This window comes from Electrophorus electricus, chromosome 26 (genome assembly GCF_013358815.1).
Source record: "Electrophorus electricus isolate fEleEle1 chromosome 26, fEleEle1.pri, whole genome shotgun sequence".
Lineage (NCBI taxonomy): Eukaryota > Metazoa > Chordata > Actinopteri > Gymnotiformes > Gymnotidae > Electrophorus > Electrophorus electricus.
The window spans coordinates 1,417,265-1,444,079 of NC_049560.1; the positions used below are offsets into that span (position 1 = coordinate 1,417,265).

The 26,815-nt window shown below is 44.3% G+C and overlaps 1 protein-coding gene across 4 annotated transcripts; it reads right to left on the minus strand.

The window, feature by feature from the left end:
- Nucleotides 1-127: 127 nt before the first annotated feature.
- On the minus strand, nt 128-26,815 carry LOC113581896 (cAMP-specific 3',5'-cyclic phosphodiesterase 4D-like). Of its 4 annotated transcripts, XM_027017342.2 has the most exons (17): nt 20,004-20,068; nt 14,844-14,960; nt 11,779-11,967; nt 11,338-11,379; nt 10,438-10,474; nt 10,249-10,322; nt 10,059-10,108; nt 9,171-9,283; nt 6,090-6,183; nt 5,044-5,216; nt 4,752-4,850; nt 4,467-4,631; nt 4,237-4,336; nt 3,836-3,990; nt 3,555-3,677; nt 3,273-3,455; nt 128-3,045 (listed from the first exon to the last, which is right to left on the minus strand). In XM_027017342.2, exons 3-17 carry the CDS (start codon nt 11,808-11,810, stop codon nt 2,605-2,607), a joined length of 1,881 nt encoding a protein of 626 aa, XP_026873143.2. In that variant the 5' UTR covers nt 11,811-11,967; nt 14,844-14,960; nt 20,004-20,068; the 3' UTR covers nt 128-2,604. The 4 variants fall into 4 exon arrangements, with proteins under 4 accessions (XP_026873143.2, XP_026873142.2, XP_035379036.1 ...); XM_027017341.2 differs by lacking the exons at nt 14,844-14,960; nt 20,004-20,068 and adding an exon at nt 26,590-26,815; XM_035523143.1 differs by lacking the exon at nt 14,844-14,960 and having other exon boundaries at nt 20,004-20,937.

Sequence of the window (26,815 nt, forward strand, 5' to 3'; positions counted from 1 at the left end):
CTAATTTTTGCAAAACTGGATTTTGAGCAATACACCTGCGTGTGCCATTTGAAAGTTTAAAAACTCTGCAAGTCATCATTAAATGGTGTACACTGCATCTTTTGCTATTTATAAAGTCACGCAGACAGACAGCTTTCCAAATAATTTATTGATGGTTCTAGAGAACATCCTGAATTAATCGGGAGATTTTTGGCTTTCAAAATGGCAGATGGAAAGGTACAAATGAAAACGTCAAAAACACCGCAATCTGAAGGAGAACTCGGCCTTAGTGGGGTACACAATTTCCTGAACAAACGAACCGAACGTACATGACCTTGTTTGACATTATCAGCACTTTGAATAAATTGGAAACTTGGCACATTAGTGAAAATGGAAAACAACCCAAGAAATGACATGAAAAACATACCACAAATACGGCAGAGTCTATGTGCAGTTTTATAAGTCACTGCATTTTTAAGGCTGTGATTTTAGCACATTTGAGCGCTATCGACTGGCATCCGTTGGCTCTCGCTGAATCATTTATTGTCTGAAAGAACAATTGTTGCTATTGTGTTTATTTTTTAATCCTTGCCATTGCTCAGTTTTAAAACCCACTTTTAATGTTTCCTGTGATAAATGTATTAAGAAGAAAATGGGTTTTGTGCACTTTGTTTGAAGAAAAGGGCAGCCACATATGTGATGGAAAGAAGCAGACATTCACCATAAGACAATAATTTTCATACATTTCATTCTGCCAATTTTGCAATGACAATTTTAGTTTGTGTTTGTTCATTTAACAGATCTACAGAATTAGAGCTAGTTAATTGAGTGAATGTATTATTACATTTTAATGTAATAATACATCCTGATGAAAACCCAGTTGCAGTCATGTAAAAGTGGATATAGTACTACACATCTGAGGGAGACATTCGTTAGTCTATCCTAGTTCATCTCTAGCCCTTTAAAAGTGTCAAAATGCCTGGTTTGGATTCCTGAAGTAATCTCAGAATACTCTTTAAATAAAAACACATCATTAAAACTTGTTTTACAGAGTGCAGACAGGGGCCAGTGTCTGACAAACACTTAATCATGTCAGCCTTCAACATTAAGTGTTGACAGTCTGTCCATTTTCAATAATAAATATCAAATTAATGTGTTAAAACGCAAAAATAAATGATGCGAACATGAGTGTAAGTGATGTTTTAAGATCTACGGTACCCCTCAATATTGAACCCAGCTAGACATAAAGGTACTCGTTTATTAAAGGTCACTGCTGAGCCATTGCATGTGAAATCCCCTAAACTGTTCAAACTCCACCTAAGACAGTCTGGCACAAGTCACTGCGTCGCAGGGTGTAAAATGATATCAGAGGATACTAGGGAGTTTGGGTGAAAATATTCATTGTATGCAAACAAATTTGTAGTTATAAACTCAGACTTCTTATTATATAAAAAGCTCTAGAATTCCACAACATTTACCTACATTGGATATAACAGAATGTCCCATTCAAGATGTATAACATGGTTCTTGTCAACTAAGAGAGTTGGAAATGAGGACTTGGGAATATATGAATATATATATGGTCTAACTCTCCTAACACTAACAGTTATGAGTTATGATTATGCATGAAAATGACTGTCTGGGGTTTATATTTTTACATTTTACTGCAATCAATGGACATTTTCAAACTAAATAAATAAATAAACTGAATTATATCTGTCATGTTTTATTTCTGACATCACTTAAATACTACCTTAGGTAGTGGCTCTCAGATCTGTGATCAGGTGTGCCAAGAACTGACATCTTACTTTACTTAGCATGGAATTACCTGTTTTTCAATTTCAAAATATCTTTCTTCTATTGAAGTACTCATAATACATGACTTTTGTCAAGTTTTCAATGTAAAAAAACAAATGTTCTGTATAGTAAAGACACACTGGGTAATACAGAGGGGTAACTTGCTACATTAAAATCATTGTTCATATCCTGAGGTTATTAGTGTCATAATTATTTTTCTTTTCAATTTAATATTTGGTGTATCTGACATTGTTAATTCATCTGTTCATTTTCAAGCGGCTAAAAATGTTAAGATTACAAATGAAAGCTAAATGAATTATTCACAAGATAAATGAATATCTTAAGTATCTAAACTAATAGTTTGGTGCAAAAGTTCCTAGACCCTGTAAGGTTATTATAAATATTACATGGACTGTCCTCTACATACACCATGTACATTATTTGAAGGAAGACTCTCTTTCTCAGAAGGATTCCTTACTTTGACAGTAGACTATAAACAGCTCACTTCAACTTTTGACCTCTATTCATTCAATCTGTAATCTGTATATGACAGTGTCCCAGACACAAATCTGGTCTGTGTCCTAGTGACAAATTTTATGAACTAGGAAAAAAAGGCTTGTCTGGGGAAAAAATGTGCCTAATAAGTGAAAAAGGAAAAGGCAAATCTAAAAAGAGGAGTTGTCTCTGGTATGGTACACTAGGAGCTAGGAGGCCTGCTATAGCCACACTCAGCCCATCACAGATGAGGAACGTGTCATCTACGAGACACATAAATAACATAGCAGTGCTAGTCCCAGGCAATGCTACTCCGTGTTCGCCTCATACTTTTCACTCGAGTTCTTTCCCTCCATCCCTGTCTGCAACATCCGGAGACAACGTCCTGTGATGCGGACTCTGCACCGACATAGCAGCCAGGCTGAGCATGTGGCTGGGCTGGGGTGAGGGGACCCTCCGGAGGCTGCCTGCCACAGTCCTGGAGCTCTCGCTATCGGGCTGCTTAGCCTCGAGGCCGCTCTCGCCCTCTGACTCGCCCTCCTCCTCCAGTGTCAACTCAAACTGGAACTTGTCGGGGCCCGAGGCGCATCCCAAGGGGCCGCCATCACCCTGCGGATCCTGGGTGTCGGGTGTGGGCGAGGGGCTGCGGGGGATCATGCTCTGGTACCACTCCCGGTTGTCCTCGAGCATGTCCAGAATGTCCTGAGCATCGGGGTGGACCAGGTCGGCCCACGTCTCCCACAGGGGGTGCACGATGTAGTCAATGAAGCCCACCTTCAGATGGAGGCAAATCAGGGTTAGATTTGACAAGTCTGGAAGTGTTCAATTAGAGCTGCATGAAACGTCTTAGTGTTAAAAGTCCACTTGTCTGTTTGTAACATGGAATGATAGGATTATTATATTACATATTATTATTAGAACTACATTGCCACTACTATATAGCTTCACATAGCTCAGGCAATTTCATTGGTTTGATATTAAGCAGCTATGTTACTTCAGACCTGAGACTTCTCCACAGAGGCGGTGTGTTTGTCACACATGGGACTGATCTCCATGCCCCTGTCTCGCTCACGGTCACCCTGTGTGAAGTACTCCACCATGATGCGGTCAGTCCACTGCCGGTAGATCTCCAGGGGCTTGGTGGGGTTGCTGAGGTCAGCACAGTGGACCATGTTCTGGAGAACCTGAAATCCAAAACAGAACAGGGGAGATGAGCATGCAGTGAGAACAAACGGAAGGAAGCCACATCCCCAAACGTAAAGCCGCATTTGCAGATCATGGACCTGTATCCTGTCTGAGTAGTTGTCCAGCAACAGCACTCCGAGACTGGTCACTTTTTTGGTCTCGACCATGGTCTTCAGGTCTGCCAGGAAATTCATGTGTTTGGACATGTCTGTAGCCAGGACCTGCATTAGAAACAGTCGGTGAGCAGGCAAATGAGTGACCAAGGGGTAGGACTGATGAATCAAAGAAGAAGATAAGATAAGGTAAGGTATACTAACTCTATGTACATTAGCTTAGATCAAGGTTAGAATTATCCCAATCCATCAGCTCAGTGTCTCACCATGTCAATGACCATCTTGCGCAGTGACAGCCGCTGCTTCTTGCTCAGGTTCTGGAAGATGTCGCAGTTCTCCTCCTGTAGCAGCTTGAAGCCCACAGCCAGGTGGTGGTTCTCCAACACGGAGGAGTCATTGTACATCAAAGCAAGCTCTGAGTCTGTAAGGGAAAGGGGCAGTGAATACTCTTATCTCCTAAATTTAATCATAGTCCAGCCTGGCTTTTCTTTTCTTTTTGCTTTATAACCACTACAGTACAAAAAAAATCTTGACTTCACAAAAAGTAGAAACAGCATTGGTGTAATAGAACTGAACTTGCTCTCAAACCTAATGTGATTTTTAAAAAATTTGCATCACAGTGTTTTTTTTTTATACCATATTGTGAAATAATCACAAATAAACCTACTGGTGTTGATCAGGAACTGATTGGACACTCCAGGATGATCTACATCATGTATGGCACTAGCAAACAGAGCTGCCATGATTTCAAGGTCAGTGAAGACAGCCTGAGAAGAAGAAGAGAAATAAAAACAACAATAACAACAAAAAAAACCACATTCACATGAGTTAAGACATTAGTTATGTGACTGAAGCCCCACCCCCTTCTAGTTTGCTTTAAGAAGATCAGCAAGGAACCTCTAAAGCTGGTGAGGAGAGGAGCACATGGGTGGACTGCACCACGTCAGCAGCATGGATGTTGTTGTGGTAGGCTACGTCGGCATGGTAGTGGTCTTCCAACGTCATGATGAAGGTGATGAATGTGTCTGGTGGGATTTTGAAGCACTTCAGCAAGTCCCGTTCCTAGGAGATGAGAAGTGGTTGTGCAACAAATAGATATTGGGGAGACTCCAGAAAACTTTACAGGTGATGAAGTAGATGGGAATGAAGGATAAGTAGGATATAAACAATGAACTTGTGTACCTGAAAAATGGTGTACATTATTACTGTCAGGGGACGATTCCCTGAATGCTCAGAAATCTGAAAGATGTCTAGGCCCCAGCGATTAATGTCCTCAATTTCCTGGAAACAAAAAGGCTTGTGATCAAACAAAACCTTCCAGAAGTGAATATCCTAAGTATCCTAATCCTCGTACTATATTTAAGTTGCTAACATAAATACTGCACAGAGTTAAATCCTATGAGATTTTCTCACTGGAGAACTGAACTCATTCTTAGCTTTGCTGGAGCATGGACGGGGATTGGGGAAGATTCACCTTGGCCAGCAGGCTCTCGTGCTCCGTGCTGACCCCGAAGCGTGGGATGCAGGTGGGTGCCAGGCTCGGGCTGTGTGTCAGCTTCTTCACGCCGCTGATCTGGGACATGGGCCGGCGCTTCTTCTCTTTCTCCTTGGGTGGCGGGGATAGGATCTCCACATCGTGCTGCTTTTCTGCATGGCATGTGCATGGTTTCCCAGACACACACACATACACACACACACACACACACACACATACACACACACAAACACACACGTACGCACGTTGGAACCAAGATGACATTACGCAAACATAATACTTGACTGATGGGTCAGTGTTTTCACAGAATGCCAGCGGTGGCGAGGAAGTCATGAGCAGCCTGCAATTCAGAAGCAGAATACCTCTCACCAGGCTCATTCAGCTTCCTCTTCCTGTGACCCAGCACCATAGCTTTTATATCCAACCAATTCACTTTCAGGCTCAAATATTCCATTCACATCATTAGTGTTTTTATTTTATTGTATTTTAATTAATTAATTAATTAATTAATTAATTAATTAATTAATTTTAGCATGTTCACATTCTGGCTTCTCAGTGCTGCTCTTCTCTGTCATAATATTACTTAAACACTCGCCGACGCACAAGCAGTCCAATACAGTCCCCATGGCAACAACAGACAATGTTGAGGAATGTATGCCCCATTTGAAAGCATTCTTCTCTTTTGCCACAAGTACATGCTCTATGCTAGAAGATGCTACACTGCTAGTAATATCATATACAATTATGCAACAATTTTCCATACTCAGAAAATGCTGCATACATGAATGCACAAACACTTGCATGCAAACACACAAGCGCGCACACATGTGCACACAAGCTAAAGGAATGCATGTGACCACCTCTCTCTTATTCTGTCTATATTCCTACTAATACAGAATGTTCTTTATTATTTACATTGTTTTTTACATGTTTTCGTAACATGTTAAACGAATGCTTAGCTCCCTAGTGACAAATCATGGTAAAGCATCACTTGTACCTTAGGTACAAGTCATGTTGAGACTCACCTAAAAATGTGCTTGCTATGAACTCTGACACTTGGTTTCCTGAGCGGCTCGTCTCTGACAGCTGTGTGAGCTCTCGGTTCAGCATCCTCTTAAACTGCACACAGAATATATGATCCAGAACAATGGGTTTGTTGTAATCTAGCCATGAATAATTCACTATCACAGAAGTTATTAGAATCAATAATGCTTTGAATGAGGTGAAACCCCCCCCCCCCCAAAAAACAGGGAAAACACACATCTCTCATTAGGATTATGCAGACGTCTCAAAACAATCCCACCTCACCAGTAATTTGTGTGTCAACCTATTTCTAACATGTTGTGAAGCTCTTAGGATCATTTACTGTGCTGCTGTACATAAATGAGCAATGTTAATATGAACGAGAGCAATAAGCTTTACCGAATGCTATCCACCCTGAGTCCAGTACAGCATTAAACAGCATTAAATTGTGCTTTTATTATCACTTCTGTGGCATGGGTTAAGAATGAGCTGGAACACCACAAGGCAATAGAGATGAGTTTTTCTCCAACCATTTGTTCTTGTGCTTCCTGTCACCAGGTGCTCTCCTGAAGCAACCTGGCTTGAAATACCTTGCTCAAGGGCACACACCTTGATGTCCGTGTTTAGAAATTCACACACTCATAAATTCCACAGTGCAGGAAGAGGGAGCTAAGGCATGCACTGTAAATTCACATTCACATTTCCAACAGTGAGGTGTGTCCAGATAGTAGTTTTTGTATCATGTATCAAAAAGACGGTATGGGATATGACATCCAAGGAGAGGGAGTGATACAAACACGCAGCAGAACACTCTGTGGTTGCCATGGTGCCTGCATGTATACAGAGCTGGCTCTGTGAGGAGGAAGGACCCCTCATTTAGACTTCATGGGCATCTGAGCGGAATACCTGCTCACTGAATGAACCTCAATCATCTTTGCAGAGGCTGTTATGCAATCAGATATATGACTATGATAGGGATGTCTTACAACTGAGGGCAAAACACACACACCACATATTTTGTCGTACATACATATATGCATTTACTTTAAAATATTTTATAATGTAGCATACATCTTAATTTAAAGCATTCTCTTTGCAATCTGCTCAGTTTCTGTAAGACTGATGCGCCACTTGATGAACAGTACTGGGGTCTACTTCAAGGGTGCGGAATTTTCTCCTGTGCTCTTTCCACTGACTTGACGCTATTGCACATGACATGGAAACTCAGGTTTAAAGTGTTCCATCAAAAGCAGTGGAGCTTAAGGTTTACGCGCCTCACCTTGCAGCTCACACTGGCACAGGCTGCGCTTGTGGCGGGTGACGTAAACGTGTAGCGTATCGCTCCTGCTGCACCTACCGGAGAGAGTATGGGAGATGTGTCCAAAGGCCATGCCTCTGGCTCGCCAACACGCGCAAGGCCATAGTGAGAGAGGGCCTACAGGGCAGAGCTCAGGTCTGTTGGGTAAAATCCTCCAAAGAACAGCCTGCAGGGTCTCTCCCTGGAGTCTCACTGTGGTCTCATGACGTGTATAATGTGAGCAGCGTGAACAAAAAGAGTCCAGCGGAGGAGCCGCTTGCAGTCACGAACAGACCGTGTGTGAAGGGGCAGAACCCGTGTGCTCCGACTAGGCAGTGTGCGACAGTTCTGCCCGCTGTCACCCTGTGGTGTGTGTAAATATGGGGTGGGGGGTTGGGGGGTTGGGGGGGGCTATGCGGACTACGTCCACCACCCCCACCTTCCCCTACTTGTACTGAACGCTGGACAGCCTCCAATCAGCTGCTCCTTACAACAGAGGCTGAGCCCAACCGGAGCATCTGATTGGCCCAGCGAGCTTGGTGGGAGGCGTGTGTGTGTGTGCACGTGGGGATGGGTGAACATGAATGCGTGCGTGTGCTCTGTGTGTTAAATGAGCAGTGGGATAAATGTGCATAAAGCAGAAACTCTAAAGCAGAAAGAGGTCACGGGGAGAGTGGAATAACAAATGAAAAAAAAATGAAGGAGAGTGGAGGATTTGATAAGCCAATCAGCCCAGGCCCAGAGCCCAGAGCTACTTTGCTGGGCATGACTGTGTGACCTCTTGGGCCTGGAAGTCTGGTTGTAGTAAAGGGTCTACTACAACCCTTATTTAAAGGGTCTCTCGAGTGAGAGAAATTAAGATACATTAAACGGAGTAAGCATTCTTTTGCGTAATTCACTTTTGACACTGATGAAGAACATGTATTTCAGTACTGCACCTTAACAAAATATTTTAAAAGTGATAGCATAATGTTGTAACTCATGGAGAAAGCGCAGTACACTGATGCAATGGGGCTAAATGATTTATAGCTCCTTATAATGGTTTAATTTGCACTTAATTGACCTGAGATCGACTCAGCACACTCTGACATATTTCTGTGGGATTCAGGGCACACAGACTGGAGACCGTCATGTTGGAGACCGTGATGTCTATTTTTAGCCTTGCATCATTTTCAGTCATGCCCCGCCCCTCAGCGTCTCACTGCATGTGTGTTTGGGTAAAGTGGGTTTCAGCAGCCAAGCATTTCATCCCACATGGCCGTGCAGCGATGGAGGTACGCAGCTTTTAAGGGCAGCCAATCAGATCACTAGGTATAAAGCTCTGTGGTGGTCTTGTGTGATATCAGATCTACACTCATTCACATATACCAGCATGTGTCTGGGCAGACACTTCGGGTGTGTCTGTGTGTCTGTGAGAGTCTGTAAGTCTCTGCATGTGTCTGCAAGAAGGGTGAGGGATGGGTACAGGTACAGTGTAACCAATGAAAATATGGTCCATGCAAAAATAAAAACGTTACCCATGAGGAAAATAAACAGCTCAGTTATTTGCATGATTCATTCAGGCTCCAAAAAATAAATAAATAAATTTAAAAAGTGTGGGGAATTGGCTAATTGGTTTCTTTGTTAATATTTGACTTTCAGCCATAAAATAAAATAAGACAATACAAGAACAAGAGAGGAAACAAATGCACCTTTTGCCATATGCACACATGTTTATGAACACATCTGTGGTGTTCATAATGTGCTGAGGCTACAGGCTGAGGGAAGGTAAACGGGGAGGGAATACCTTATTGGAGGCCATCTCGCTGACCGAGTGACGGGTCTGCAGGGTCTCCAGCTGGTCCAGACACCAGTCAAGCTCCTCTAAGGTCTCGATGGCCAGCTTTTGGTACGTCTCATCTGCAAAGAGACAGGTGATGGAGCACCCCAAGGCTACAGCTTCTTCCACACATTCTTACGCCATGGCTACACCAACATATCATTTTTACTTTTAAATAAAATAGCTATTTTTAAAAAGATGTTATCAACATTTAGTTTTGATTTAAGATGGACAAGATTAAAACATTTTTATGTTTTGGAGCGTTTGGGCATCGTGCACTGTTCACGCCGCACATGACCCATGCTCAGTCTGCCTGCAGGTCCTTGCTTATTATCCGGCTTGGCTTATTGCTTATTTGATTATTAATTGTTTTGGCTGCCAATAAAAGATTGTATGGTATAATATGATGGTACACATACAGAACTCGTCTTGACTTGTCATGGGAACCATGGACTGTGTTTACATTTGTGACTGGAAAAAAAAGTGCAGCGATGATAAAGGAGCGGATTGGCAGGCTCCTGCGTTGTAGGCTCTTGCCTTTGCAGGCTTTAACCTCTCAGGCTGCTTGCAGGCTTTTGCTTTTGCAGGCTCTAATGTTGCAGCTTTTGTAGGCTCTAACCCTGCTGGCTCTAACCTTACAGGCTCCTTGTAGACTCCTGCCTCGTAGGCTCTTGTCTCTGTTCCATTCGGCCCAGTGAGCTCTGGCACCACGGAACTATGTGGTTATATGTACTGTTCATGCTGAACCATGTCTGCACTCCAGTGCCAACCAGCGCAGTATTGTTACTCAAAACCCCCAACAAAATAGGCCCAATCTCCCCATCTAATGACAACGCCAAGCCCTGTGGCACTGACCTGGCAAGCCCGGCTTACACATGGAAGGGGGGTTGCTGCCCGATGAGCGTCTGGAAGAGAGGAGAAAAGTGGGTGAGTGCCATTGCATAGGTCTGAGATATCGCTGGCACAGTAGTCTTCAGCATTCCTTCCATGCTATCATTGCCTAAAAGGGCCTGGACGACCCAACCTAGCCTGTCAAATCTCTTACTTGCAGCCAGCGCGGTCCTGCAGATGGGTCAAAGCGGCAAAGTTGCTGCGCACCGTGCGCAGGCTGGCCAGGACCTAAGAGAGACCCCCTCGTCAGTGTCTTACTCCACTTACTTGCATGGGTTTGTGTATGGCTGTTTGACTGTGGTGGAACACCTACAGGATGATATGTGGTCTAAAACTCACTCACCTGGGCAAATGGTGTTACGATCATGTCTTCTCCATGTCTGAAATGAGAGCGAAAAAATTGCATCAAAGCTCCTAAGATGGGGTAGGAAAAGGAAACCTCGTATCTCACTAGATTAAAGGACGCTCAGGGTTCTTTGGCTGTTGTAAATAGGATTTCGCATGAGGAACTGTGCAGAGGCCTGCTGTACCTGACTCCCGTGGAACCACAACACAGTATCCAAACCCCTTGGCTCTAAGCATGAGGAATGCAACTACAGTTGTGGCATTGCTAGGCTAACTGAGTTCAGGCAGACTAGTGAGCAACATGGCCACCAAAACAGACCACTTCAGTTTACTAGACATGAGTGTTACATATGCCCTTCATGATATGCAACACTCTAAGTTATACATAACCATATCCAATGAAAAAAGCTGATGTGAAAAGAGTCATATTAACTTGTTTAATACTATTGCATCTATGATTATCTATGCTCCATATTGTTTTAATAATATAAATTACAAAACTTTTTTAATGTATTTTCTAAAAACATAAAAAAAAAAACTTATGTATAACTTTACCATCATCCTGGTAAACTGAAGCTTTCGTGTCTTATTGGTCTAACTGTGAATCATGTGCATGGGGAGCTCTCTGTAGAGTAAGGGGAGGAATTATGGTGCATGCATCACATAACCCATCACATAAACCTGTATAAACCAATGCATGGCTTTCAGTGCACCGCACAGGTTTAGGGATATGGCTGAGAGGGGGTGTGGGAGAGAGTGTGTTTGGGTGTTGGAGTGGGTCTGGGTGTGTAAGTAAGTGGATCTGGGTGATGGTGGGGGGATGTCAGTGAATGGGAAACACACACATTTTGAGCAGCTTGTTAAAGGAGAAAATGAAGCTGCCACGTGCTTATCTCACCGAGGCAGGCAACTGACTTCCCACTGTTTCAAGCCCTCTTCCCTTTTGAACAAAAACACAAGGAGAGTCTGATAACCTAGCGGGGATGTTTGGGCAAAATGGTATGGACGTCAACACTGCTTCAATGACAAAAGGGAAGCAGAAATAAGATAAAGACAGTGGTTATGTCTGGCCTTACAAATGTAAGACCGCTGGCTACAGAAGGCCATAACACTTACTGTGCACGACTATAATAAAATGACCTTAACTGAAATATCTTTTCTTAACTGAAGTATATAAGGACTTTGTCTCTTAAAACCATCACTGCATATTGAATTTATTGTTAATATTACATGTCAAAGTGGGTATCACTGAAAACTCTCTGCTGTATAAACACTGCCGTGCTTTGCAGCATTTGCGAACAACCATCTCTGTTCTGCCTGTGGCGCTGGGGTCACTCACAGCTCGCTGGCGGTCGAGGAGTTGCGGGACATGGCCTTGGGTGAGAGCTCGAAGTCTGAGTCGGATCGGTACAGGAAGGACTCGCGCCGCTGGCTGTGAGGGTAGTTAGCCTGCAGCACCAGGCCCGAGCTGGGGCTGACCTGGGCATCCAGTGGGCGACCCCCCGCCAGGCCATTCTCCACATCGAAACTGCCATGACATGCAGAGAGAGACACACAGAGGCAGAGACAGTTTCACCACAAACTCTTTAAATATATTCTGCACTACAAAGAAACGAGGAGAAAAAAGTGGTCAGTAATCAAGTAGTATTCAAGGACAAGGAGAAAACAGCAGTGTCTCTATTTATATTATTATTTTAATTCATTCTGACTATATCAAAATGATGTGCTCTGCCATTTCATTCATGTGAGGTTACATTTGAAAGATACAGTTGAAAGATTCTGTATTTTCAGGCCAGCATATTGTACTCTACACACAGTGGAGGTAGGAGGTGAGATTTCTCCGCCCATGCTCCACTAACGTTACTGCTGCTGTACCACACGCCTCCCTTTAGCTCTTCGGCGGTCCAACAGAGGCAGCGACTGCTAAAGGAAGCGCTGTGTTACATAAGCATCTCTGAATGAGGAGCCTCAATTCATAAGGAAAAGGAGCAGAGAGGCACTCAGGGTGCAGGGCTGCTGTCGCCAAGGTGATGCATACACCTGTGCGGCGAGGCCTAGTCAGGGCTCTCCGTAATAAGGAGTGGAGGTGGGGAGAGACAAGGAGCATCTCGGCCTGTCCTCTCCAGGAGCTTTCATCTGCCATTCAAGGAGAATTCTGAGGGAGCCATCCGCAGGGTGATGCGGGCGGCCACGCAGAGCCGGTGTGGACGTCACATGGCCAGTCTATGGAGGGCTATAAATAGAGTGTGGAGCTGCAGGGGTCACAGTCTCTCAGGTGAAACATGCTTCAGACCTGCGGCACAACGTGTCCCCCACCCTTCATGTACACCACCCGTATGCAGCTGCTGAAGAAATCAATGCTCTTATTTTATCCCTTATGTCGTGTTAAATACAAAAAAGAGTCACCAAGTCTTTTCTAATAAGTGCGTTCAGTGTGAGTGTATTGTTTCTAATAGCTCTGTTCGGTGTATTGTTTGTAACCGCTATGCTCAATATGAGTGTATTGCCAGGTTGTTGCTGTTTTTAAACTCAGAGATTAGGGCTGCCTTGAACAATTCGAATACTCCGGAGGTTAGGTCGTGATGTTGCTTTCAATTCGGTATTCTTACTTCTTAAACAAAACAAAACAAACAAACAAACAAAATCCTATTTGCGAATGTAACACAGACATTTTTTATATAGATATTTTATTGTTAATACACAGAAAATGTAAAACATGGAATATAAATAAATTACAGCCGGTTTAGGTTAATGCCTCATAAATTTACACCGTGCCCCGTTGCCTAGCTTCAGAGCACAGAGCAGCTTTCCATGCAGCCATTAACGCCAGCAAGGGCAATGTCATTAACGCCAGCGAGGCCAACGCCATTAACGCCAGCAAGGGCAATGTCATTAACGCCAGTGAGGCCAACGCCATTAACGCCAGCAAGGGCAATGCCATTAACGCCAGTGAGGCCAACGCCATTAATGCCAGCAAGGGCAATGTCATTAATGCCAGTGAGGCCAACGCCATTAATGCCAGCGAGGGCAATGCCATTAACGCCAGCAAGGGCAATGTCATTAACGCCAGTGAGGCCAACGCCATTAACGCCAGCAAGGGCAATGTCATTAACGCCAGTGAGGCCAACGCCATTAATGCCAGCAAGGGCAATGTCATTAATGCCAGTGAGGCCAACGCCATTAATGCCAGCGAGGGCAATGCCATTAACGCCAGTGAAGACCAACACCATTAACGCCAGTGAGGCCAACGCCATTAACGCCAGCAAGGGCAATGTCATTAACGCCAGTGAGGCCAATGCCATTAACGCCAGCAAAGGCAATGTCATTAATGCCAGTGAGGCCAACGCCATTAATGCCAGCGAGGGCAATGCCATTAACGCCAGCAAGGGCAATGTCATTAACGCCAGTGAGGCCAACGCGATTAACGCCAGCAAGGGCAATGTCATTAACGCCAGTGAGGCCAACGCCATTAATGCCAGCAAGGGCAATGCCATTAACGCCAGTGAGGCCAACGCCATTAATGCCAGTGAAGACCAACACCATTAACGCCAGCGAGGGCCAAAGAGGCCCTCTTAAAATGGGCTACTGAAAAAAACTGGTGAGCACTGTTAAAAGTATTTTGTCCAGTTGTATGAGAGATAATGCTTTTGAAGCATAATTTTTTTTGGTTATTTCAAATTCTGCATTATTCCACCTTTTAATTTATTTATTTTTAACCCCATTTAGCTAATTTAGCCCACGTTGACATACCACAGGATCGGAATGTCATCTTAGTGAAGGAGAGAGGTCCCTATTACAAACCCTAATGGGAATATGGCTGAGTGGATTCCCTAAGGAGTGTTGGCACATACGACTGGATGCGACTGGATCCTAAAAGGTGCACTAAGGGCTTTTTGACAGTCAGAGCAAGCCAGGCAGTGGATTAGACTGAGCATTTGTTCTAACAAACCTGCTTGTTATGTAGGACTTCAGTATGTTGCAAGAATTAAACATCAGTAAAAAGTTATAATGCTAAAAATAAGTGTGTGCATAGTTTGCAGAGAATCACATTATAGCTATGTAGTCCACTAAAATTCAAATTTGCAGAAAGGTCTGGAAAAGGTTTCTATCTAAACAGATTTAAAATGAACATGACGTGTTAATGTTGGTCTGTGAGCACTGTGGTCAAGTTATGAATGAAGTTAGAACTAAATGTTCTCTGAAGTCATAGGAAGTCACATGTCTCCTTCCTATAGTTGCTGTGCTAATCGCATACTCTTAACATACGCTACATAGAAACAGAAGACCAAATTACATGTAACTGCTGGAACTGAAAGAAGTGCAACTTTAGCATCACCCAATGGCTTTTTAATTCTAGGTTTTTCTTGAGCAGAGATGTGAATGCGTGCTGTGTGTTGCTCTCACTTCCTTTCCCACTGCTACAGGTTGGCTGTCTGAGGTCGGCGACAGAAACTCCTGCTCTCATCTCTCTCAGAGTCAGATGTTATCATTAAAGGACAACTTCCAGAGAGCCACAGAGAGCTGTTACAGGAAAAGAAACAGAGAGAAAGGAAACAAATCCACCTCTTTTAAAAAAAACTTATGCTGTAACAAAGCACCCATAGTAAATAAAGTTTGTATATATTTATTCCCATGGGTCTAGTGGTCTGGCCACAAAGTGGTCCACACCCATCTTAGTCGCAAAAAGTGTAGGGTGACACCATGGCTTTTCGGTTGAGGCCTGCGAAGCTACACTGTGTCCTGCACATCATCTACTGCGTGTAGGCAAGCTTTAACAGATCAGGAAACATGAACTCATTTTTAATATGGCCCACCTACAGAAAGCATACCAAATTAACTTTGTGTAATGCAGAGGACGTCTGGGAGAACATTTTACACAAATACTATTTGTATATAGTGTTAATGAATGTACTGTCGGTATGAATCGTATATACGAAATATCCAAGAACAGCTAAGAAAATTAAATTCACATGATTTTTGCTGTTCACTATAACCTTCCATAAAAGTTGAAGGGCAAAGTGCAAGATAAATGGATGTGTGACAATTATAATAAAAATAATTGTCCACACTCAAGTCCCCCTTAGTAAGAGCTGGGAGAAAAAGAAACTCTCTCTGCAGGTTTGTTTTAAAGCGGGGCTTTTTTCTAGAGAAGGGATTTTCAGCATGGCCATATGTATTACTGCAATAACACTTTTTAATCTTGAATATATATATATATATATATATATATATATATATATATATATATATATATACACACACACACATATATATATATATATATATGAATATAGAATATATATATATATATATATATATATATATATATATATATATATATATAAGAATATTGAATAGATATTGAATGTGTATATATATATATAAAAGAGACTAAGTCTCTTACCCTCCCTGCCCACACACGTCATCAACACACCAGACATGCAAGTCTGAACATGTGCCAAATGTACAGACAGGTCTGCAGTATGCCATTGATGAACATTCCAAAGGGTTTTGCCATCAGTGTTTGGGCTAAACATGATGTGCTCTCGGTGCAAAGGCTTCAGGCCTTTCTTCTTACTGCCATGGAGGAAACACAGCAGGAGAAGAAAAGAAAGCAAGAAAGACTTTGTGATCGCTAGAGCATAAAGGCACCATAAATGACCATAATGTCACAAATAGATACCATACAAAATTTGGCCAGCACATTTTCTGGCAGTCTGTCCACGCAGATGCTATCAGATATGCTATCCAGCCTGTAGCAGAACTAGGTAAGAGTACCCCACCCCCACCCCCCCACCCCACAAACTGCAAGTTGTCCAGCCTTGGCTATAGGGCTGAGTGAGTGCTGATTGGAACGCAGGACTATCTGCTGGCTAAGACCAGCAGACCTTTCCTTGATGGACCGAGACCAGGTGTTGTCCTGGAACAGGCCTCAGGCGGTGCGCTCACTGTTCTGACATGACCGGCAATTCTCCCTCGCAAATCTGTCAGAGGATCGTTCCCATGGCTGACGCACTGTGTGTCTCCTATTTTAGGCCATGTGTCTTTATTATCTTCAGCTGGACTATCCTACCTTCATCCACACCATGATCTATGGGGGGAATATGGCACCAAGGCTCTTGCTGTGTTCAGTCCCTGTGCTCAGCTTTAGACATGCCTGACAGGTGGGGCATGAGGGAAGGACCAAAACATTTACAATTAAATTTGCCAGACATGAGTTATGACTCCTGCAAAGCAAATGCTTTTTTGTTTTAGTTTCGCTGGCCCATTTGGTGGGCCAGTTGACTGTCAGTGCGGGGGTGGGGGGTCAGCATGTGTGTGCAGTAGCTATCTAGGGATCTAGCTCTTTACCCTGTTTACTGTTTACCTATTAATTGTGCAATTAGGTAAATTGCTGTATGGCTGGATTACATCCAAAAGGGCCAGTCAAAACCCCAAAAAGTTAAAGTAATCTTATTTTCTCAAGGGTAATATTATAGATATTTTTATATAAGAGGCCAGCACCCCATTGTCGAAATTGACCAAAGGATCTAAGGGACTTCATGCTTAACACATGTTGTTAGCTATAACTATAACTAACAATTTCCAAGTACAAAGCTGACTGATATTTTGGCACTCTATGCAGCAGATAACTTGAAGATACCAGGCCTCTAGGAACGTGATGATTTAGAGACTTGCATGAAAAATCTGCGTAGTGAAGGGCAGTCCAGTAAATCACAAATACTACCTAAAGGACTGGTTTAGCTAAAGTGGCCCATTTTGCCAATATGGGGCTACAGTAGTCATTTCCAAAGACAGCACTGCCGAGAGACTCATTATGAACAGCCTTCATGCACCAGCTGCGTCTGTTAAGGAAGAGATGGGATGTCGCAATCGATGGGCTCTCTGTTAGTGGTCTTAGTGGCCTGCTGTGCCGAGCGTGGCCTAATTGATGGTGGCGCCTCTCAAAAGTGAGAAATGCGTACGAGGACTCGTCTGTTATCTCCCATGCGAGCTGTACTCTGGAGCTCCACCCCCCTCCCAGACGCACCCTCTCCCTGCCGCCGGACTCCATCGAGCCTTGGGCAGATCCGGCCTTTATTTGGATGGCTGGATCGATCTAGGTAGGGCAGTGTGCGCGCGGATTGCCAGCCAAGGGCAATTAGGCAGTGAGACGCCAAGCTCGGCGCACAGGCCCGGGGTGGGGGGTAGGGGCAGGATGGAGACGGGGTGGGGGCAGGCCTTTGATCGTGGGGGCAGATGTGGGTTTCACGGGGACATTTCAATAAGCGAGTGATTGGGCCCTGGGGCGATGCACGCTCTACCACTTCCTCTTCCAATCAAGCAATTATGCAGCAGGAGTGAACAGTAAGGGCTCCCAGTGCTCCACCAAGCTGGCCGCCTCCATCAGACCTGCCCTCTGGTTAGCGTCAGCCTGAGGAGAGTGGTCCTAATGCTAGATTCAGAAGAATGCCTAAGACAGACACTGGACGTGCGTGCGCTGCACACACACACACTTCTTTAAAGCCCTTGAAAATAAGCTGTGACCACAGACGCCTGTGTCGCCGTGCACAGCCCAGGGTTTGACGTCACTTGCGGCTCATTTTGCACTCTCGTCAGAGATAAATGAGAACAGCGGTGTTTGATGTATATGAGATAACAGGCTGAGGTCTAAACACCGACGCTGTATTGTGTTTCCCATTAACTCCGACTCAAAAAACAGGCTCGATTCCAAAGTCAGTGACCCATCTGGCTATTGGAGGTGGAATATTTCGGTTGAGATTGAGGCCATGCACCTTGTTCGGTTTCAGTGCGAGTATCCAGAGTCCTGCTCGTGTTTCACATGCCACTTTTCTATGGGAAGCTACTTTACAGACAGCCAGGGGCTCCCTTTAACCAGCTGCACCAAATGAAAGCTGTACATTTGCTAAAGAAAAGTGCCCATAGATATGGCGAACTGGTGTCGATGCGAAACCGCAAATGTTAAAAAGTCAATTCCTGGTGTTTAGTCCACTGGTTTCCTGCTATTGAAAACACACAATCACTCTGCTTTTCGGAGGAATCCTTTTTTTGTGTAATGTGGATATAGCCGTCTTCAACAACAGGAAATGACGCAACTCCATTTAGGAGAGCTGTGAAGTTTGCGAGATGACACGGTGAATCACATTGGGGTTTACTGTAAGTAAAGCACACTATAAACTATGGTGCAATGTTTCTAAAAGAAGAGTTGAGGCACGTGGGTGTTTCTTAGGACAGAAAGTTACAGAAACAAATACAACCCAGCTAGCTGTTGCAACTTCATGATGCTGATTCTTTCTGCCAACTGTCCATTATATCAAATTATAGGAACTGAGGTGGTAAGGAAAAGCAGTACTTTCCGAAGAAGAAATAAAATTTTGTTTATGGGCCTTCTAATGCCCCATTCTAACGCTCCATTTCAGCGAACACCCCTGGACTCCAAACAACAAAAGTCTCCGTCCTTGTGTCAAGCTTACTTTTTACACTTGCTTAAATAGGTCGCCAGGAGAGACCTTCCATTTGTCATGAAACAGAGTCTGAACTGAGATACATTGTGACACAGATCCACGCCATGCATTGTCCTGCTGTTCATGGTGTTGTTTACCTGCTTAGCTTAAGCATTAACATCCAACAGTCGAGTGATCTAGACCCTTAATCCAAGTTTTCATAAACCAGGAAAAACTGGCCCAAGAAAGAGAATACCAGATGGACATTGATTGTATGGAGAGGAAGACTGAGGACTGCAGAACCGGTTCGAAATAGCAGGATACGTCTCACTTCCTGCTTGTCCCTGAGGTCTACCATTATTATCTTCTCAGATCAACAGGGTATAGCTTGTTATAGATCTGCTGTTCCACAAAGGTGTCTGAGTGCTTGCCATTATAGTATGTGTTGTATGTACTCACAGTGTCCTGTATACACATGCAGGGACCTACAAGCTAAACTGAACCTGACAAAAACAATCATTGCAAACCACACAATAATCAACATAAACACACCTTCAACAAGTGTTTGTTATTGCTTTTCTAAACTTACAAGACATTTTTTAACATGAAGTTTTCTTGAATACTGTTTGCAGTTTGCAATATCAATATCAATACTCTATCTTTCCGCTGGACTTAATGGAATTCTGCATACAGGACATGCATTTTAACTTAACTAAAGTGAAATGTACACAGTATGTGCTTGGTAATGGGGAAAAAATTGAAGTCGCAGACAACAGTGTTCTCTGGAACAGCGGGTAATGTGTCTGACCCTGGACTCCACCTGCACAGTTCAGCCATGAACCTTTTCAGTTTAATACTCTATGCATGAGGTGGAGAACTTTGCTTCCTGAAATTCTACATGCAACACACACACACACACACACACACACACACACACACACACACACACACCCCACACCACATCTTAATCACGGCAAGGCATCATTCAACAGCAACCAGCGCAGCACCAGGTGCCACTGTGAAGACATCATCTGACACGCCAGGAACACGCGTCGCTGGCGGCTTTTCAAAAAAGCTTGCCTTCCTGGCTCTGTGAAAGGGAGGTAGTGAAGGGAATTACCGCCTGCGTCTCTGCACGATGTCGATCGGCCAGTTGACCGCGCACGCTGACCCGCAGATGTTCCCGTTCCACACTTTGAAGGCCCGGTCGGCAGGGGGAAGGAAGCCACAGTTGGTCGGCAAGCTCATGGTTCCCTCTCTCTCTCTCTCTCTCTCTCTCTCCCTCTCTCCCTCTCTCTCTCTCGCTCTCTCTCTCTCTCTCTCTCACTGTCACTTCCCTCACTTGCTTTGTTCTCCACTCGCACTCTTCACCTATTCCTCTCGTGCGCCCATGGCCTCTCGAAGCCGCGTGCACTTCCCATCGCGGACGACTCACGAAAGACAGATGGGCGACTTGGGTGAAAGCCGTGCGAGTAACCGGATCCTGGCGAGTTGGTGCGCAACCCTCGGAGCCGCACGCCGCGCTCGGTTTCAGCGCTCATCCCTCCTCGGGGAGAAAACAGGTTGAGACGGTCGTGCTCCTCCAGCTGTGCTTGGTTGGCTTGGAGCTGTGTCACATGATTTGCTTTTCTGTTGTTTGTTTTTTCTTCGGCTTCTTCTCCTTCCTGAAGAAAAAAGAGTCTTGGTGTGATTCCTGTGGTCAGACTAGTGTGCCGAAAGTTCAAGTCGGTGCATGGTTTATGTGTGCCGAAAGAGTCGTGAGCTTTTCTGAGAGAGAGAGAGAGAGAGAGAACTAACGGTGCTGGAAAGGAGGCAGAGAGCAAGCGAAAACCCTGCCGGCTTCTCTTTCAGCCACTTCTCTTCCTGTGCTGCTGCACGGATCCATGGTGCTGTTGATCTTCCTAACCCTTCGAGCTCTTTCCCCTTCTCTCTCCCTCTCTCTCTCTCTCTCTCTCTCTCTCTCTCTCTCCCTCTCTCTCTCTCTCCTGCTTGACTTTCTGCTGTCGGTCCTCACCTCCCTTCTTGTCCACTCACAGCTCCAGCTCTCTGTGACAGCTGACCTCATACGCGAATGAAGCGCCTCGCCAGCATGCACACCCGATATAGAATGCCCGCGCGCGCGTGTGCGTGTGCGGGTGTGCGTGTCTGCGTGTTTTTGGCTGTGTGCACGTGTGTTCTTGTGTTCTTGAACAAGTGCCAGTTGAGAAGTGAGGTCACAGCACCGAAGCAGGGGGTGGGTGTGGTGGTGGGGGGGTAGACCCACAGGATGAGTGGCTCCAGCCTTCCTGGAATGTCTCCAACATTAACTCTTTGTGGAAGAAAGATCCCTCCCCACTCTACTTATAAAAAAAAGAAAACACGGCAATATAATCATGCTCCCAGTCATACTATCTACCATCACACATATATACAGCACGACTACCCTTCTCACCATACCGCCCCAAAAAATCACCTTAGGAAATGACCAGCTGCTTAACTTTGATCAGTCATCAACTGATAGTTAAAATAAAAACTACACCCTAAGCACCAATACGGGTCACCTTCATCCTAGGCTGAGATACGCATGAAATCAGTGCCTGGTACAGGGCTGACTCTGAACACTGACTGGTTGCTTAATTACCCCACTGCACTTTAGCTCCCCAGTTCCCCCCAGGGCTGAACAGGATCTCTGCTTAAATTAGGATAAATATTTGCTTAGTCAGAGGTGTGAGAGGGGGCTTAAAGGGGTGCCTTTCTCCCCAACTGCTCACAGTCAACCACATACTGGACAGGGGTGTGACCCCCTTGAGAAGGATTCCAGATTCATATGGAAAATGCATACCGGCAGACAAATGGGCATGCATAAAAATATGCCCACAGACACACACACACACACACACACACACACACACACACACACACACACACACACACACACACACACACACACTCACACACTCACATAAGCATGCATGTGCACACACTGGTCGTAGCGTTCTAGGTCATTTACCAGTGCTGTGCTACTGATGTTTCCATTTCAGAACCTGTACTTTAGAAAGCTTTAGACGGCATGCTGGATTCATACGGTTTATGTGACATGGAGCGCTCTTCTGTGCAGTAGAAGGTTATCTTCTTCCTGTCTAAAGACTTCATGTGGGCTTTACACAATGTCTTTAGGCTTGTTGGGAGCTTTTACTTTTAGACTTAGAAGCTCGAGGAATTAGAACTCCTCTAGAGGTTAATCAGTTACTTCATAAATACTGCGGTTTTAATAGTTCAGTGGACTGAGAGGATGAAAAGGTGAAACTAAATGCCATACAGCTTACGAATCATTCTGAAAAAAGACATTAAGAAGTTGAGTCATTACTGGTACGTGTGTTCTGGATTTACCAAATGCCCTGGACTGCTATTATAAGATGTCCTGAGCAACAGCAAATTTAGCGAGTGCATTCAGCTTTGTGTGAGTATATGCAACAGAACAGATTCAAATGTGGTCTGCTCTGCAGGACTGCGCTGTCCAGTGAAACAAGGGGGAGTACAGCAGCTTTCCTGGCTAAGGGAACAGCACCACCTAGTGTGAACTACTGAGGTCAGTAACTTGCAGTGTGTTGCAATGATTCATAGGCTGACCCTGCAGCTCTGAAAAACAGAACAGATTTAAAATAATAAATGCATCTGAAGTTTAACAACCCTGGCTGGTGCCAAAGATGCTTTATTTAAATAAAATTCTTTCCAAAAGTCCTCAGTGAGATATAAAGTAATATAGACCTTTTCAACTCAATCTAAAATGATAATTTTTTACATTCAATTCAATTTATTTATTTTGCACAGATACCAAAGATTCCTAGTTAGACTCCCTTAAAGATTTCCTGAATTCTTTCAGAGAGACTGCTCAGATGAATTATAGCAACAACGAAAACTCGAGCATTAACAAATCCACTTTACCGTGAGCTGTACTCCTGTTTGAACCTATCACAAGCAGTTCATAAAGAGAGATATTATCTTATCTTATTGGTCTAAAGATCGCTGAAAAAACTCACTGCATTCACTGACATTTACAAGTCTGCAGTATATATATTTAAAGTCTTTTAGACAAATGAAATATGTACATCTCACTTTTGGTTGTTCAGAGACAAATGCGATGTTATTGAACTCATAGCAATGCACAGATTAGGGTTGGGTTTCTTACAAAGCCATTAAACACAGAGCACACTGATTAGAACTGCTTCACGTGACGTCACACCAGTCTTATCGGCTAGGATGAGGCTATAAACTTGGTGGAAGATATCACAGTTGAACCACATATACCATAACACAGTGAAGCCTAACAGATCAAGGTCAGGGAGATGACCATAAGAAGGTTCCTCGAAATGCGCTGCTTGAAAAAAGGTGCCCGGCGGGGAGCCCAGAACGTCTCCTGTGCCGTGACGCCCCCACCTCACCCATGCCCCGCTCAATGCCCTGCTGGGCAGAGCCCCCACTCTAGCTGTGCTTGGGCCAAACGCCACCTAGTGTGTGGCTACACACATACACCCAAACACTCTTGTCTACTAAAAAAAGAATTGTTATTGTAGTTTAGCCTGCCTCTGTACATATGGGGTATGTGTGAGTCCATATTATATGTGTATGTGTGAATATATACTGTATATGTATGGCTATGTGTGAGTATATACTGTATGTGTAAGTACACACTGTATATGTGTATGTCTGAGTGCATACTCTATATTTGCGGGTATATGTGAGTACATACTGAATATTTGTATATTTGTGTATGTGTGTGTGTGTGTGTGTGTGTGTGTGTATGTGTGTGTGTGTGAGTAAAAAGTGTACAATCATGAGATTCTATATTCAAGCACCTGGGAGTAGAAAACAGACTATAGTTTACAGTTCAACCTGAAGGGTTTACCCAGACAAAATGCAATAATTCCAGCTCCTGGACTGTAAAGACAGCCCAAATTAAGCACAAAATAGACTGCCATTAAGCGTTCTCAAACGCTTCCACTCAAGGTCAGTATTTATGGATATGGCTCTATAGCGATCCTCTCAGACTGTATACTTGTGTATACTTCTCACGTGTGCACATCACTGGCATGTTGCGTGGTAAAACTTATATAAACATGACCATGCAAGACAGTAGAAATAAAAACAAAACAAAACATGATTTGTTCACTGGGCAGTGAATGGAAGGTCAGCTCTGCAGTGTCTAGGGATAGGAAGTTGACGCAGGCACACGCCGTAATCAGACTGCTGCTTGCACTCTGGGAACTGTTCCAGACTCTGGTTGTTATTTTTGGGACAAGTCACATACTTCGTTATCTTTTTATTAATCGTCTCTCTCCTTATTTTCCAGCACATGCTAAGATCATATATCTTTGTTGTGTACACGGTTTCATAGAGAATCAAAGAATAGCATACATACACAAGTGATGGAATGTCTTTTAATTAAGGATATTTTCTTCTAAGTTTATTAAAAAAAAAATTCAATTTGATGGATAATAAGCATATGTTGGACCTACTATTGCAGTTGTTTTCTGGTTTGCAATAATTTGTCACATAAAATGTTAAACCAACAATGTAAGCCGAAGTGTAGAATCTCCAACAGACTGAACACTTAAAGCTCCTCCTTGCTTGGCAATACACTCTGGCCAGGACCTCGGGGAATTAGGAAACACTCTAGCAATACACTCTGGCCAGGACCTCAGGGAATTAGGAAACCCTCCCCCTGGCTTTGATTCTAAGCTTGATCATTTCAAAACGTGACCCTCATCCCCCGAACACAGTGTATTTGCATTTGTCCAGTATGGTAAGTTTCACCATATAGTTTGTTAACAACCTGAGTGTCTGTAGACCATCTGCTGGGGACGGTCCAAATAAAGAGTGAGCTGATGTTCCGAATAATTTTTATCTGATGGAAGGGCACCCCAGCAGCAGAGATCTTTATAAGGAGAGAGTCGAGCCCTGAAGCAGCAGGATGGTGAGATCTTCTGTCAGCCACAGAGGAGGCTGCTGCCTCTCATCGAAGGGTGACTGAGAGTTCCATCTCCCTGCCAGAATGACAGGGCCCACTGTGGGAATCTGAGCTGGAACCTTAGGAGCCTCTGGAGAGAAGCTTGGACTGAGGGCAGATGGCCTGTCCAGAAATGTTCGGTCAACCCTTGTCACATTGATGTTGACTTCGAGCGTGGAGCGTGAAGCCTGGCCCGTAAGCAGCAGAACTACGAGGCATCCTAGGATCCTCTCTGCTGCCTGAACATCTTTACTGCTGCTAATTGCTCTGCTGTAAGGTCGTTACAGGCGGATTTCGGAGGCTGCTGCCCTTCTTCCTCTGGCGGCACTGACACTGTCGCGTCCCGCAGGCAGGGGATTAGATTCCAGCCTCTTAAAACACAGCCCTGCATGCTTTGAAGGCTCCGGCACTGATATGTTCATGTGCCTGTGACATCAGCACATCTGGAAGAGATTAGAGATGGAAACTGGGCCTGGTGGGGGAGAGCAGACCTGCCTTACTCTAAAAAAGGCCATGTCTAATAATAACTCCGCTGGGCACGTCCAGTTTTATTACTACAACTGCCTCTTTTGCTTTAGTAATAACAAGGAGAGGCTGTGTCTTAGTCACTCCCTGCAGTTCCACAATCGGCGCACTTTGAGGATTGACTTTAAACAGCTAAACTGCTGCACTTAGAAAGAACAGCGGGCTTTGGGTTTAGTTTAAATTTAAACCTTTTCCGGACTCAGTGCACCTGTTTCATCAGGCTATTATAAAAGCCTTCTTAAGAAATGATGAAAGGATGTTTTGCCGCAAAGAATTAACAATTTAGAGGCTGGAGTTAAAATGTGTGAAAAGGTTACTAATAATGCTCATTGGTGAAAACATACTGGAAAAGGCCTGATAGGCTGGCAAAGGTTTTCTTATGCAACCTATAGAAACATTCTTTAGCATCAAATTTGCAATTGTTTTTTGCAAATCTTCAGGATTTGCATAATTTTTAACATGCAAATGCAGCACTATCGCAATTTGGGTAATCCACAGGACACTGTGCCTTGTGTCAAATAATGTGAGCTGCAGTGCACTGGATATTGACTCTGACATCATTGCTGTTCTGTTGTGCCAGGCTGACAGTGGGACCATGATGTTTTCATCCCAACCAAACCCCTCCCCCAACAAAGCCAACCTCACACACACACACACACACACACACACACACACACACACACACACACACACACACACACACACAAAGACACACACACACACACACACAAAAGCAGTTCTAAAAGCAGCAGTGCACAAATCTCCTCATTAGTTTAGATGTCAGTATGCCCACAAGAATAAATAAACAAAGCCCAAACTGTAGGGGAACAGGAACACAGCAGCTGCCGTGACGCCACAGGTTATTTGCACTTTTTTGCCTCTCATTGAGAAACATCTGCCGCAGGGCCATGGTTCGTGACAAGCCTCGATATGCCTGCCACTCTTTCAATGTGTCAGTGTCAGACTTCTGTTTGTCTTGTCTACAGTCTCTGAGACCACACTCACACTCCCTTCCACTAAAAGAAGAGCAGAACAGGAGTGCGACTGGTCATGAGCTTTCACATGCCCCTGTCCATTTGACCACAAAACACCGCTTGAAAAACAACAAGCCTGCTGCAGCAAACAGTAAACATTAGCAGTGCAGGGGGTAGCCAGTGAAGCCATTTAAGAAAGAAACAAACAAAACGAAACCTACCCGATGCAGGAGTGCCTTCTCCGACCTGAACCAAAGCTGAAGAGTGAGCTCCTGCGAGGTAAGCGGTGGTCTTTGTGCATGGTGTCAGACTGTGGGACAGACCCTTTACTGTGTGCACAGCTTCAGCTTGCACATGGCAGCCTGAGAGTGTCGAAGGCACATTTTCAGGGGACTGATCTTGATCAGCCCTAAAGCAAGAAGTTGGATTACCCAGGCATGGCGGGGG

What these genes read in the sequence shown, in the direction of transcription:
- LOC113581896 (XM_035523143.1), bottom strand. Translation starts at nt 20,131, where the DNA reads ATGAGCTTGCCGACCAACTGTGGCTTCCTTCCCCCTGCCGACCGGGCC. An exon ending in TCAGTTCCTGATCAACACCA is followed by an intron (nt 3,991 to 4,236) that starts GTAGGTTTATTT and finishes TTTCCCTTACAG; the next exon opens with ACTCAGAGCTTGCTTTGATG. An exon ending in CCTCTGTGGAGAAGTCTCAG is followed by an intron (nt 3,046 to 3,272) that starts GTCTGAAGTAAC and finishes CTCCATCTGAAG; the next exon opens with GTGGGCTTCATTGACTACAT.